This window comes from Neoarius graeffei, chromosome 5 (genome assembly GCF_027579695.1).
Source record: "Neoarius graeffei isolate fNeoGra1 chromosome 5, fNeoGra1.pri, whole genome shotgun sequence".
NCBI lineage: Eukaryota > Metazoa > Chordata > Actinopteri > Siluriformes > Ariidae > Neoarius > Neoarius graeffei.
This window is the reverse complement of record NC_083573.1, coordinates 8,791,675-8,804,422: the sequence shown is the minus strand read 5'-3', so window position 1 is coordinate 8,804,422 and position 12,748 is coordinate 8,791,675. Positions and strand designations below refer to the sequence as shown.

The following is a 12,748-nucleotide window of genomic DNA, read 5'->3' as shown; positions in this document are numbered from 1 at the left end:
AATTTTTAAAAACACGAGCGAAGATGGAGCAGCACGAAGAGTGGTTGATTGAGGAAGTACGTACATCTATACGACTCCAGTTCTAGTCATTATAAGTAACCGGAGGATAAACACTCCACTAACCACACCCACCAACTACTCCTAGCGACTTCGCGCCCCCTTGCGTTGTGGCGGTGAATAATATCACGCACGCCTAGTACTCCCCACTCAACAATAAATTACAACTGTCTGCGAAAAGCTATCTGCGAAAGCCTTGTCGCAAGAGCATGCAGAGGCCTTAACACCACACCCAAGGATGGTATTATCTGCCTTATAATCAAGCTATTGGATTTGGGGCGAGCCAGCCAGGAGAGCACTGAAAACCAGCCTTAAAGTTTGCAGGTTCCATGTGGACTATTTTTCCCCCCCATGTACAAATATACTATACCCCCCATACTCAAATAGCGGCCCCCGGGCCATTTTAGGCCCCCGGGGGGTCTATTTCTGGCCCGCGAGCTGTTGTGTGTGGTTTTTTTTTTAATTCGTTTTTTTTTCAATCGCGCTGTCCACTCTTATTTTGAAAGAGCGCCCCTCGCGCTGCGACGAGATGTGAGGATTGCCTCCATGGCAACGATAAACAAATAGCAAGGCTAATCTAAAGGCCAATTTATGCTGACAACCCAGTCCTCGCAGACGGTGTCGCAGACAGTGTCTGCGTAGCCCCCCCACCTTCGCAGACGCTCTGCGTGCACCTCCCAAAAATTGTGACCACCGCAGAAGCCTCGCAGACAGCGTCGCAGACAAGAGGGCTCTGATTGGTCCACTCTACATCCGCTGTACACGCACTTCCGCTTCCCTACTTTCCCGGTTTGTTTTGTTTTCACGACCGGCATTTTTAAAAACACGAGCGAAGATGGAGCAGCACGAAGAGCGGTTGATTGAGGAAGTGAGGAAGTACGTACATCTATACGACTCCAGTTCTAGTCATTATAAAAAAAAAAGTTCTAGTCATTATAAGTAACCGGAGGATAAACACTCCACTAACCACACCCACCAACTACTCCTAGCGACTTCGCGCCCCCTTGCGTTGTGGCGGTGAATAACATCGCGCACGCCTATTACTCCCCGCTCAACGATAAATTACAACTGTCTGCGAAAAGCTATCTGCGAAAGCCTTGTCGCAAGAGCATGCAGAGGCCCTAACACCACACCCAAGGATGGTATAATCTGCCTTATAATCAAGCTATTGGATTTGGGGTGAGCCAGCCAGGAGAGCACTGAAAACCAGCCTCAAAGTTTGCAGGTTCCATGTGGACTATTTTTCCCCCGTGTACAAATATACCGCACCCTCTTTTCACCCCGGGTTTGAGGTCACAATCAGTGACTGATGTGAATAAAGTGAACGGTTAGAAATATTACATCTAGCATGCACGTACCGTGTTTGGTGGTCTTGGCTGTGCTTTCGTAAACAGAACCAGGTGCAGCTGCACACAGGAAGGGGAACTGCAGCCATGTTGCTGTGGATTTAAACTCCTTGAACAGGTTGGAGAACGACACACGAATCACATGACCCTCCTGAGAAGAGAGAAAGAGGGGACAAAACACCAAACAACCCTTTACTCATGACTGCATTTCACGTTACACTTCCTTGTTTATTGGAATTTTTAGCTTTTCAAGATCAACACTGCTTACGGATAGTATGGTTTTTAAGTATTATTATTATTTAGGATGCGGGTTGTTAAAGGGGAACAGAGGGCAATAGAGATCTTGCAGTCACGTGACCGGAAAGTACACAACCGCCATCTTGTCGGTCAAAAACACCGCTGAATACTGCTGCACTCGTGTACAGAATGGATCAATTTCAACCGACGGACTACACGGCTCATTTTTCTAATGAACAGATAACTAGATATATGTCTAAAATAAACGATCTACAGATTAGTGACCCTTATGGCTTACCGGATGGAGTTTTCACGACCGGATTTTGAACTGCCAGCGGAATACCCGGACGTGTATAATTACCTCATTAACTTTCCCTCGCTGTTCAGTGGTGAAGCACTGCGTGCCTATAAATCTCTGGACAGTTATCTTTACAGAAATTCAGGATTTGTCAGCGACTCAGATGTGGCATCTTGTAAACAAGAATCCTCATTGGATGGGTAAGTCACTTAAGTATTGAGTATAGCACTGACCAGCCGATTATAGAATAGAATAAGGTAATTCCAGCTGTAATTCCAAATCGTCCGTCTTGTTTACCATGGATCTGGCGTTGGAGAGGTAGAGGCTTAGCAGTGGAGATTTGAGTGGCTGTTTTCTGAGCTTAGTCAACAGGCCGGCTCTGCAGCCTCGCTTTTGCTTCTGTTCCCGGCGCCGCCTCCTTCGCTTTGCCTCCGATAACAATCCACGGAGACCCCGCTGGTCTCACTATCTCGTCCGGAATGTTGTGCATGCGATTGAAATCGCTACAAACCGTCATTTTCTGCTGGAAACCAATGTCCAGTAAGTCCATATGGTTGTAGTGGATATTGAAGTCCGGTACAGACGAACAACACGCAAAAATACACACAAAAAACATAAAAAATGTGCACAGGTAGGGAGAGCTTGTAGCCGCAGCCGTTGTAGTAGAATTGTATATAGTAGGGTTTTCCAGAAGAAAAGGTAGAAGTAAAAGCAGAAGTAGAACCAGAAGTAGAAGGCGGAATATGGCGTTTGAACGACAAGATGGCGTCTGTCACAATCTGGATCGGCTGTGACGTCACATGCAAGTGCTCCATATATAGAGTAAATATAACAATAAAACACACATTAAAGAACCTTATTCAAGACTTACAAAAGTTTTTTGTTCTAAGGTTGGAAAGTTATAGTGTTTTGAAAGTAGCTCGAGCAAACTATTTCCGCAGTTTGAACAGCCCGCCATGATATTAATTTTATCCAATCAGAATGCACGTTCATTTTCTCTGCGCAACACTCATGACGTATGTATGTGCCCAGTTGTGTTGGTTCATTGAGGTTGGGAATAGCACGTGTGAAATACCTGTTTCTGCCTCTTGTGACGATTTCGCAAGTCCACGGGTGGCGCCTGTCTCATTGCAGCAAATAAATTCTGCTGGACTCGTGAGCAACTCCACGTTACATTTTCTGCACGAGCACCACGCCGTGTCACCTGCACGCAGACGCTCTGCCCCACGCTCGCCACGCCCATGGTCAGCATCAGTCTCATCCTCGCCGTCATCCGAGCTTTCTTCTCTTATTTCATCACCGGAGTCGAGAGTGCCTCTCCTAGCTATTTTAAGTTCGTTTCTTAAGACAAGGATTTTTTAAGATGTTCCTTTGTTGACCGTTTCAGCAAGAATCTTCCGCCTTCTTCAAAACAGTCACCAGATGTGTCCTGGAGGAGCGACCTGACAGCAGGAGGCATGAACTACCTGTCAAATTGGGCGGGACGTTCACGCCTCCGTAGCGTAACATCAGCTGATAAGGCACGTCACCACTCGACATCTCGTGACTGTTTTGAAGAAGGCGGAAGATTCTCGCCGAAACTGTCAACAAGATAACATCTTAAAAAATCCTTGTCTTAAGAAACGAACTTAAAACAGCTTTAATAGTTAGACATAACGAACTTCCACTACATAGTACCTCTCCTAGGTTCAAACTGGTACCCTTCTAAGCCATAGCCTGCTTGCAGTGTGTCTTGCGGGATCTCTTCGTATGATTCGACAGAGCTGTCGCTTTCACTTGATGCGCCCGACGCCATGATTACACGCTTCTCTCCTCTATTTCGGAGAGTTCCGCTAGCGCAGTGGGTAGCGCTGACGTCACGGTCTTTTAAAAATGGCGACACTCGTGCGGTTTAGCGTATAAAGTATTATATTTACAATTACCAAGATACTTCGTTGTTTTCTAGTATATAAATTTGATAGAATACTTAAGAATACGTTACTTTGTCACATCAGCAACTGTATATATTATATTATATTTGGTACCCCTTTAACTGCGAAAACCACTTTCAAAAAGGAATCTGCTTGGAAATCTTCTCAATACTTCTTTCTCTCAATGCGCTCACCTCAGCAGCCACGTCCAAATGTACTACAAAGTGTTTATTGGGACAGGGTCTGAAGAGCAGGTACAGGTAGCGGCCCGTGAGGCCCAGCGACTGGCTGCTGGTTTTGGGAATCAGGATGTAGTTGCTGGCCGGAACTGAACCGCGGATGCGAAACACAGTGCACTTCAGCGTCTTGTCCTAATGTGACAAGAAAAAAGGGGTGGAGTTAAGGGTGAGTTTCTGGGCCAGAAAAAAATAGCCTTAAATGACTAATTTAGCCTGTTTCACAGTCATACGATATTACAAACGATATTACTTTTTTAGAAATAGTTAGTAAAAGTATATAATTACTACATAATTGAAAATATTTTCTATTATAAGAGCAACTTTAAGTGTTGAGCATCGAAAAAGGTTTCGTACCATATAGGTTGTGACGTCTCCTTCCTTGCCGGCCTTCCTCCATTCATCCAACTTCACATGCTTAAATATGTTTACATAAGGATGCTGCCAGACTGGAGGAAGAAATAATAATACATTTTATTGACAAAGCATCAGGATCAGGTAGAAACATAACAAGAGAGTGAAGAATATTAAAAAAAAAAAAAAAATGTATGGATTCAAGTAACCACAACTATTTTACATATGACGAAGGTATAATCGGAACACTACAAAAACAAAAAACATTAAACCTGCAGATCTGTCGTCTGTCCTTTTGTGTAATTTCTATATGATTGGATAATACTATCTACTTTTAGTTCAGTGATTGAGTAAATCAGCCATCCTGTTTGTCGGTGAAGATTCTCAGTCAGCCAGGTCATAGTAAAATGTGGGTGGTAAAAGAGAGCAACTGGACTTGCTTGAAGACGTTTCAGCTCTCACCCAAAAGGCTTCTTCAGTTCTGAGTATCAGGTATTTATCCTCTCATGGATGAAAAGCAATCCGAAGGTGTTGTTAAGTCATCCTGTTGGTGTGGGGGCTGGGTGTGAACGGTCTAGAGTGTCGTTGGGGCGATCGGCCCCATTGAAGCCATTTTTGTCAACCTGGAACGGCCATCACTGAACAGAGGTGGGGGTCTAAGGCCCTGTCCACACGGCAATGGATTCAAGTGAATCCGATACAATTGTTTATCGTTTCGGCCTGGCGTCCACACGGCACCGGCGTTTTGGGTGCCCCAAAATGCAATCTTTTGAGAACGGGTTCCAGAGTGGAAAGATCTGGCAACGTTGCCGTTGCGAAGTCGTCTGGATGAGTAGAACGGATTTGTTTACGATGACGTCACAACCACATGACTGTCAGTGCTTCACGCCGGGTAGAAGTGTAACGAACTCGATGCGAGTTGTCAACAAATCCTATAACTTGGTTCATGAAACACGCTTACAAAGTATTTTCACTGTGAATATTTATTGTGTAATGGTGCAAAGTGAGAGAGAGAGAGAGAGAGAGAGAGAGAGAGAGAGAGAGAGAGAGAGAGAGAGAGAATAGCCCTTAGGGCAGAGTCAATCCCGCCAGCAAAAATAGGGGAAAAAAGGAGCGATCTCACCTCTTCAGATGTTGGTTTAAGTCCTACAATACATTCCTCAAAAAGGGCGTAGAAGAACAAATTAATCCATCAACGTGTAGCATTCAATTTATTCCGGACCATTAAAGACGTCGCCTTCTGCGTAGAATCATACGTCATCCTCGCTGCCATATTGGATGGGTCAAAGCGGAGAATAAAGATGCCTCATTCATGTGCTGCGTTTAACTGTACCAACAGGTTTACCGTCCAAATGAGATCACATGGGATTACCTTTCACAGGTGAGACTGGAAAAATACTTTTCATTGTATTTGGTCATTATAATGTAATTTTACCAACAGATTTTCCTGACTTTGTGGCTAATATGAAGTCTCGCGCATAATAGTTTATGCGCATGCGTCTTTACTACTTCTATTGTTCTGGTGTCTCCGAAGGGACCGTCTTACAGCGCCCCTAGAGGTGTGGCATGTGTATTGCATCGTTTTCAGCAAGCGTTGCGTTGCCATATGGACCTGATATTTTACTGATCCGTTGCCCATGTGGACGCGATATTTTTTTTAAATAACATCTCGTTGCCGTTGTCGTGTGGATGTAGCCTAAGGCCCACTTTACACAGGGACGGTATAAAACAAAAACGCAAAAGTCCGTTTTTGTTCTCACTTTTTTCCGCGTCTACACGACCGTTTTCAAGGAGGAAATCTGCGTCTATACGGTGACGCATAAATGTCTCCGCTATGTCTGCACGCATGCGCAACGTCTTCTGTCTTGTCTGATCTGCACTGCTGTTCTGTCAAGTTATCCTACCAAGCCTACTACGCATGCGCGAAATCCAGGAGGGTAGGAAAATTTAACAGTAGTTTTGTCCCACCGATCAGCTGGGCTGATAGAAAATCGGTGAGAATTTCACGCATTTGCCGATTTTTATGTTTTGTGCGTATTGGTCGAGTCTTTGGCCGAGTCAAATAATTTGTAATGACTTGTTTTGAATAATAAAACGGTCTGTATGAGAACTTGCTAGGATAACTTTACAGAACACCGGTCCGGCTGAGGTACTGTAGTGCTCGAGGGAGGAGCAGGAGCAAACCGAAACTCTTTTAATCTGCCTTTATTAAGTAACACTCACTCTTGTTTCGGTGAAGAAGAGAAAAGGCAGTGTCCATCTCAGCAAAATAAACCCGTTCGGCTGCTAGTTTTGTTTTCAGTCTCGGGTTTATGGTTTCACGAGCGGCTTGAATAGGCGGCGCGCGCGTGCGTGTGTGTGTGTAACTTGGCGACACCAAACTGAGGAGCTCCAGCTGGGCGGGTGAGCAGGAAAACACATCTACTGCATTAAAACACAGAGCAGCTTGAAGGTCTGTTGGATCGGGTGTAATCAGACATGCACTTACTTTTTTTTTTTGGATAGGACAGTGTAGAGAGACAGGAAATGAGTGGGAGAAAGAGACAGGGAGGGATCGGGAAATGACCTCGGGTCGGAACCGAACCTGGGTCCCTGGATTTTATGGTATGATGCCTTAGCCATCTGAGCCACGACACCCCCACTTACTTTCTTACTTCCCGGGCTGGCATGTACAGTATATGACACATGTATGACGTAAACGCGTACCCGACGTGAGCAGATCCGAGCAGAGTTTCGCGTATTGGGTAGTTTAGACGGATACGCAATGGGGGCCGTTTTTAAACTTATCCACTCTGGAAGGCGTTTTCAATTTTATCCGTTTTTCAGCCTCGGAAACGCCGTCCTCGTGTAAACGAAAGGCACTTCTGATAAAATATTTAGTCGTTTTTATCCGAGAGCGTCCTCGTGTAAACGGGCCCTAAGACACCATTTATCAGCCACCTACAATGCAGTCCTTGGCGCACTTCCCAGACAACTGAATGCACACCAAAACCCAGCTATTTTCAGTCAGTGCATTTACATGCACATCCAAATCGAGCTACTGTCGGTAATCGAGCTAAGGGTCCCAGCAGGGGTGCCAGAGAAATCCAATCCTACATGCACACAAGGAAATCGAGCTATTGTGTGAGGTACATTGTGCACCCGAGCCACAGGTGGCGCTACACGCCCTATCGTGTTGGTACACTTCCGGTTGTCGTCATGAAGAGCTATTCAAGAGTATAAACAAAGTCATCAGTTCCGTGTTCGTTCATTCTCCTTGTTCCTCCTGACCTCTTCTGCTGCTCGCTACTACTACTGTTGTCATGCCGACCGAGGCTGTTGTGTTTCCCGCTTGTGGTCTCGTCACTCGTCACTTCCGGAAGGGGCAGTGCTGAAGTAAGTAGCTTGACTACGTAGCTCGATAGGGTTTACATGCACTAAGTAGCTCGGCTACAATCGCATAATCTAGATTGCGTAACTCGATTACGAGAAATCCAGTTCGGTTCGATTTCAGCTGAGCTAAGGTGTTTCCATGGCATTTAGCTTCGATTTCACTCGAGCTATGGCAGAAATTCGATTTTCTCTATGTGCATGTAAACGCACTGAGTGACTCACAGGAGGACAGAGAGAACCAACAATCATCGATCACCCCAACGACTCTCTGGACCGTTCACACCCAGCCCCCAGTGACCTACACCAACAGGATGACTCAACGACACCTTCGGATTGCTTTTCATCCATGAGAGGACAAATACCTGATGCTCCCTATTAGGCTACATCCACACGACAACGGCAACGAGATTTTTTTTTTAGCGGGTAAAAAAAAAAATATAGCGTCCACATGGGCAACGGATCAGTAAATATGGCAACGCAACGCTTGCTGAAAGCGATGCAATACACATGCCACACCTCTACGTGCGCTGTAAGACGGTCCCTTCGGAGACACCAGAACAATAGAAGAAGTAGGATGCATGCACATAAACCCCTTCTTCTATCAGGCATGAATGAGTGAGTGCTGCTTGTTCTAGTCATGTGGTTGTGACGTCATCGTAAACAAATCCGTTCTACTCATCCAGACGACTTCGCAACGGTGCCGTTGCCAGATTTTTCCACTCTGGAAACCGTTCTCAAAAAATATCGTTTTGGGGCACCCAAAACGCCGGTGCCGTGTGGACGCCAGGCCGAAACGATAAAAAATTTTATCGGATTCACCTGAATCCATTGCCGTGTGGACAGGGCCTGAGGCAGACAGAACTGAAGAAGCCTTTCGGATGAGAGCTGAAACGTCTTCAAGAATCTTCCACCAAGTCCAGTTGCTCTCTTTTACCACCCACAATCCATCCTGTTCACACGACACCCATGACTGGATATGGAGATCAAATCTTGGCAGCGTTGCACGGTCGCCTCACAGCAAGAAGGTTCTGGGTTCGAACCCAGCGGCCGGCGAGGGCCTTTCTGTATGGAGTTTGCATGTTCTCCCCGTGTCTGCGTGGGTTTTCTCCGGGTGCTCCGGTTTCCCCCACAGTTTAAAGACATGCAGGTTAGGTTAATATGGGACGGCCTTGGGCTGAGGTGCCCTTGAGCGAGGCACCGAACTCCCAACTGCTCCCCGGGCGCTGTTAGCACGGCTGCCCACTGCTCTGGGTGGATATGTATGCGCATGTGTGTGTTCACTGCTTCAGATGGGTTAAATGCAGAGAGGAAATTTCACAAGTGTGTGATGAATAAAGTTGTGCTTGCTTTCTTTTCTTTCTCATGAGTAACATACAGAAAATGGGCCAGACTGAAAAGCAAAACATCCTTCAAGGGAATGCTTCTGCTGCTTCTTTTTTTTTTTTTTTTAATGAAATCCTGTCAGAAGTGAATATAAATCATTATTACAGTGCATTTCACTTTCATCACTCCACTGCAGTCGTGTTGCACTGAAAAGCAATCACTGTCCAATCATGTCAACCTTGGACTCTAGGGCGTAATTTTGGGTAGGGACGCTAGGGACGTGTCCCTACCAATATTCAGCCGCTACTGTGTCATCACGATCAATAAAACCGATGTCCTAACCTGAGCAATGATTATATGGCACACAAAGGGTTAAATGTATGACACTGCTAATAATCCCCCCTCTAACGTAGATATCATTCTCTGATTAGCTACCTGTTTCTCGCTAACTTACATGGTTGGCTATCCCAGCTGTCACTCCATCTGCTGTAAAAGCAGCACACTTCCCACAGCAGCCGTGACTACCCGCCCATCAACCCCCCGTATCTCTCACGTACACACCTGACCTACCCCATGCACCCCCTACTCTCCGTCAGCCTACAAATTGAGCTGGACTTCGATCTCCATGCATGCTTGCCCTACGACCCGCATGCTGACTTGAGTATCATGGATGACGGCCCCCATCCCAAGAAACGAGACATTCGTTCATTCTTCTTCAAAGTCAAGAATGTAAGTGCAGGGTTTCCGTCGAGCTTTAAAACCTCAACAAAATCCTTTTGATGTATGGAAACCTTCATAAAAGTATTGCTGCGGCTCCTTAGGCAGGTTTAGCAACGTGACAGGACGCATCAGAGCTAGGCTACTGCATAGCTGCAGAGAAAAGGAATGCTGGAGCAATGTAACTTGGTGTTAGATAATATCCTCGATGAATGAATGTTAAATTTATAGACCTAATGGTTTTACAGAATGTAAGTAGCCAGATGTAGGCTACTGCATGGCCATGCAGATGTGCGACTTGCATTTCAGAATCAACAGCGTGACAGCCGCCGAGTCTGCTGCGTTCACCGTTTTACAGAGACCTCTTTCTACTACTACTAGGCTAGGCGAGATACAACAAATCCATGGTCCTTTACTGCCACCTACAGACGAATATTGGTAACTGCAGCCTGAACATAAAAGAAGTCACAAGCACATCTGCAGTGAAAATCATAACACACGTTATGCCAGAAACAGGCAACAAAAAGACATAATATGGAAAATGGAGGGGCAACAAAAAGACAAAAAAACAGGGGGTATACTACAAATGCAATACTAATGTAATCATAATCATGCTATAATAGGCAATCACTAAATTATATATCCAAATATCATCTCATCTCATTATCTCTAGCTGCTTTATCCTGTTCTACAGGGTCGCAGGCAAGCTGAAGCCTATCCCAGCTGACTACGGGCGAAAGGCGGGGTACACCCTGGACAAGTCGCCAGGTCATCACAGGGCTGACACATAGACACAGGTGGTGTTTACATTAGACCGTATCCGTCTCGTTTTCGTCGCGGATGCACTGTTCGTTCACATTAAAACGCCGGGAAACGACTCCACAGGCGGAACAACTTCAATCCGCCAGGGCCCACGTATTCAATCCATTACGTATCTGATCCGGTGCTGTGTAAACATTGAGGGACGAGGATACGCTGTGCTGAGCTCTAGCTGACGTCGTCATTGGACAACGTCACTGTGACATCCACCTTCCTGATTCGCTGGCGTTGGTCATGCCACGTTGGTCATGTGACGTGACTGCTGAAAAACGGCGCGGACTTTCACTTCCTGCAATTTGTCCCAAATCACTGCTCGTATGGTTTACCCGCACGCTCTGTGAGCTGCGCAGGGCCGGAGTGCGCACCCTCCAGAGGGCACTCGCTGTTCAGGGCGGAGTGATTTGGAGTGCAGGATGCCTGCGGAGCCGAGCGTATCCGTGTACTGGCGTTGCTGTGTGCACGCGAATCGTTTTAAAAACGTTAATCTGATGATCCGCTGATACGGTCTAATGTAAACACCACCACAGACAACCATTCACACTCACGGTCAATTTAGAGTCACCAGTTAACCTAACCTGCATGTCTTTGGACTGTGGGGGAAACCGGAGCACCCGGAGGAAACCCACGGGGAGAACATGCAAACTCCGCACAGAAAGGCCCTCGCCGGCCACGGGGCTCGAACCCGGACCTTCTTGCTGTGAGGCGACAGCGCTAACCACCGTGCCGCCCTTATCCAAATATCATTTTAACTAAATTTGAGCTTAATTACAGAATAGAAAATGCCACCAGTAGCACCTATTTATGAGTGTCTCAGTAAGGCAGTTAGTGAATTTTGAGACACCCCCCCACCCCAATGTCAAACAATACAGATATTGAATTTAAAAAAAAAACAATATTTAATGCTAAAAATGCTTAAAGTTTGTAATTCTTATTTTCATGTATTTCTGTGGAAGAGACAGAATGACTGCTTAAACACAAATTAGGAATTGTGTGGTGTAAAAGTCATCAGATTCTAGCAATGTTGGGTTAGGTGCCTTGCTTAAGGGCACTTCAGCCATGGATGGAGATGTAGGGAGAGGTAAGGGTGGGATTTGAACCTGCAACCCTGGGATCCAAAGACCAACTCCCTGAAATTATGATTGCTAATGGGGAAAAAAAAACACCTTTCAGAAGCTCTGCCTTGGATCACTTTTGTGTCCCCACCAATGTCAAAATCAAAGTTACTCCCTTGCTTGGACTGATAATGAGTTTTATTCTCCTGATTAGACAAGATCAAGAAAGTGAAGAACTGAGAAAGAGCTAGTGTGTGTGTGAGAGAGAGAGATTTACCTTTGGAAGCCATCATCAATCCCTGATCCTAATGCATGAACTCACACATCACCTCCTAACTGCTTCTCTACACAATTAGCCCTCTAGCTCGCCACAACAGGATTCAAAAACATGTTTTATTCCTTGCTGCCGTCCATTTATCCTCCCTAAAGCTTTCACATCCGGTTATTTCCGATTTACAAAGCAGAAAGAGTTTTTTAAACAACTTTAAAGCCAGTTTAGTGATGTTTACGGTTGTCAGGCGCCTGTTGTTTAACAAATCAACTCGTCCCGCTGCAACAACCGCCACTGACCTACCGTACGTCATGACGTAACCGTCAAACCGGAAACGCCACCCACGGTAATGTAGTCCAACCTATTGGGTAATGTAGTCCAGCAAAAATAACGGCTCCAAATCAGGACATTTAAAAATTCTGACTGATGAATGAATATTATCTAATAATAAAACGCTACGAATATGATTTTTACATGAATGTTAAAAAGTTGAAAAACATCAATCAGAAGTCTTTAAAAAAAAAAGTGTAAAATTGACTGGAATATTTGAACTGACTGAACTATTTTAACTTGTCCATTTTAAATATGAATATGAATTGAAAGCATTGAATAATTTGAATTTTATTAGTACTATTTTTTATTATAATTCAAATTCAGAACAGCACAAATAAGCGAGAAATAATCATACAAGGAATGTTTAGTGAGAGAGAGGGGGGGATATAATCTAAAGGGAGACCAAAAGGTTCGAACAAATAT

General features: G+C 45.2%; 1 protein-coding gene across 3 annotated transcripts in view; it reads right to left on the bottom strand.

Moving 5' to 3' along the window:
* wdr90 (WD repeat domain 90) overlaps positions 1 to 12,292 on the bottom strand; it is a 59,199-nt gene extending 46,907 nt beyond the window's left edge. For 2 of the 3 annotated variants that reach the window (XM_060921148.1, XM_060921149.1), the window contains exons 1-4: positions 11,999 to 12,292; positions 4,442 to 4,533; positions 4,043 to 4,219; positions 1,416 to 1,554 (exon numbers count right to left, since the gene is read on the bottom strand). In XM_060921148.1, the coding sequence (XP_060777131.1) occupies positions 1,416 to 1,554; positions 4,043 to 4,219; positions 4,442 to 4,533; positions 11,999 to 12,014 (424 nt within the window). In that variant the 5' untranslated portion in view covers positions 12,015 to 12,292. Of the gene's footprint in view, positions 1 to 1,415; positions 1,555 to 4,042; positions 4,220 to 4,441; positions 4,534 to 11,998 lie in introns of those variants that run through there. The other variant, XM_060921150.1, reaches the window with a different exon arrangement.
* Between the last annotated feature and the right edge of the window lie 456 nt (positions 12,293 to 12,748).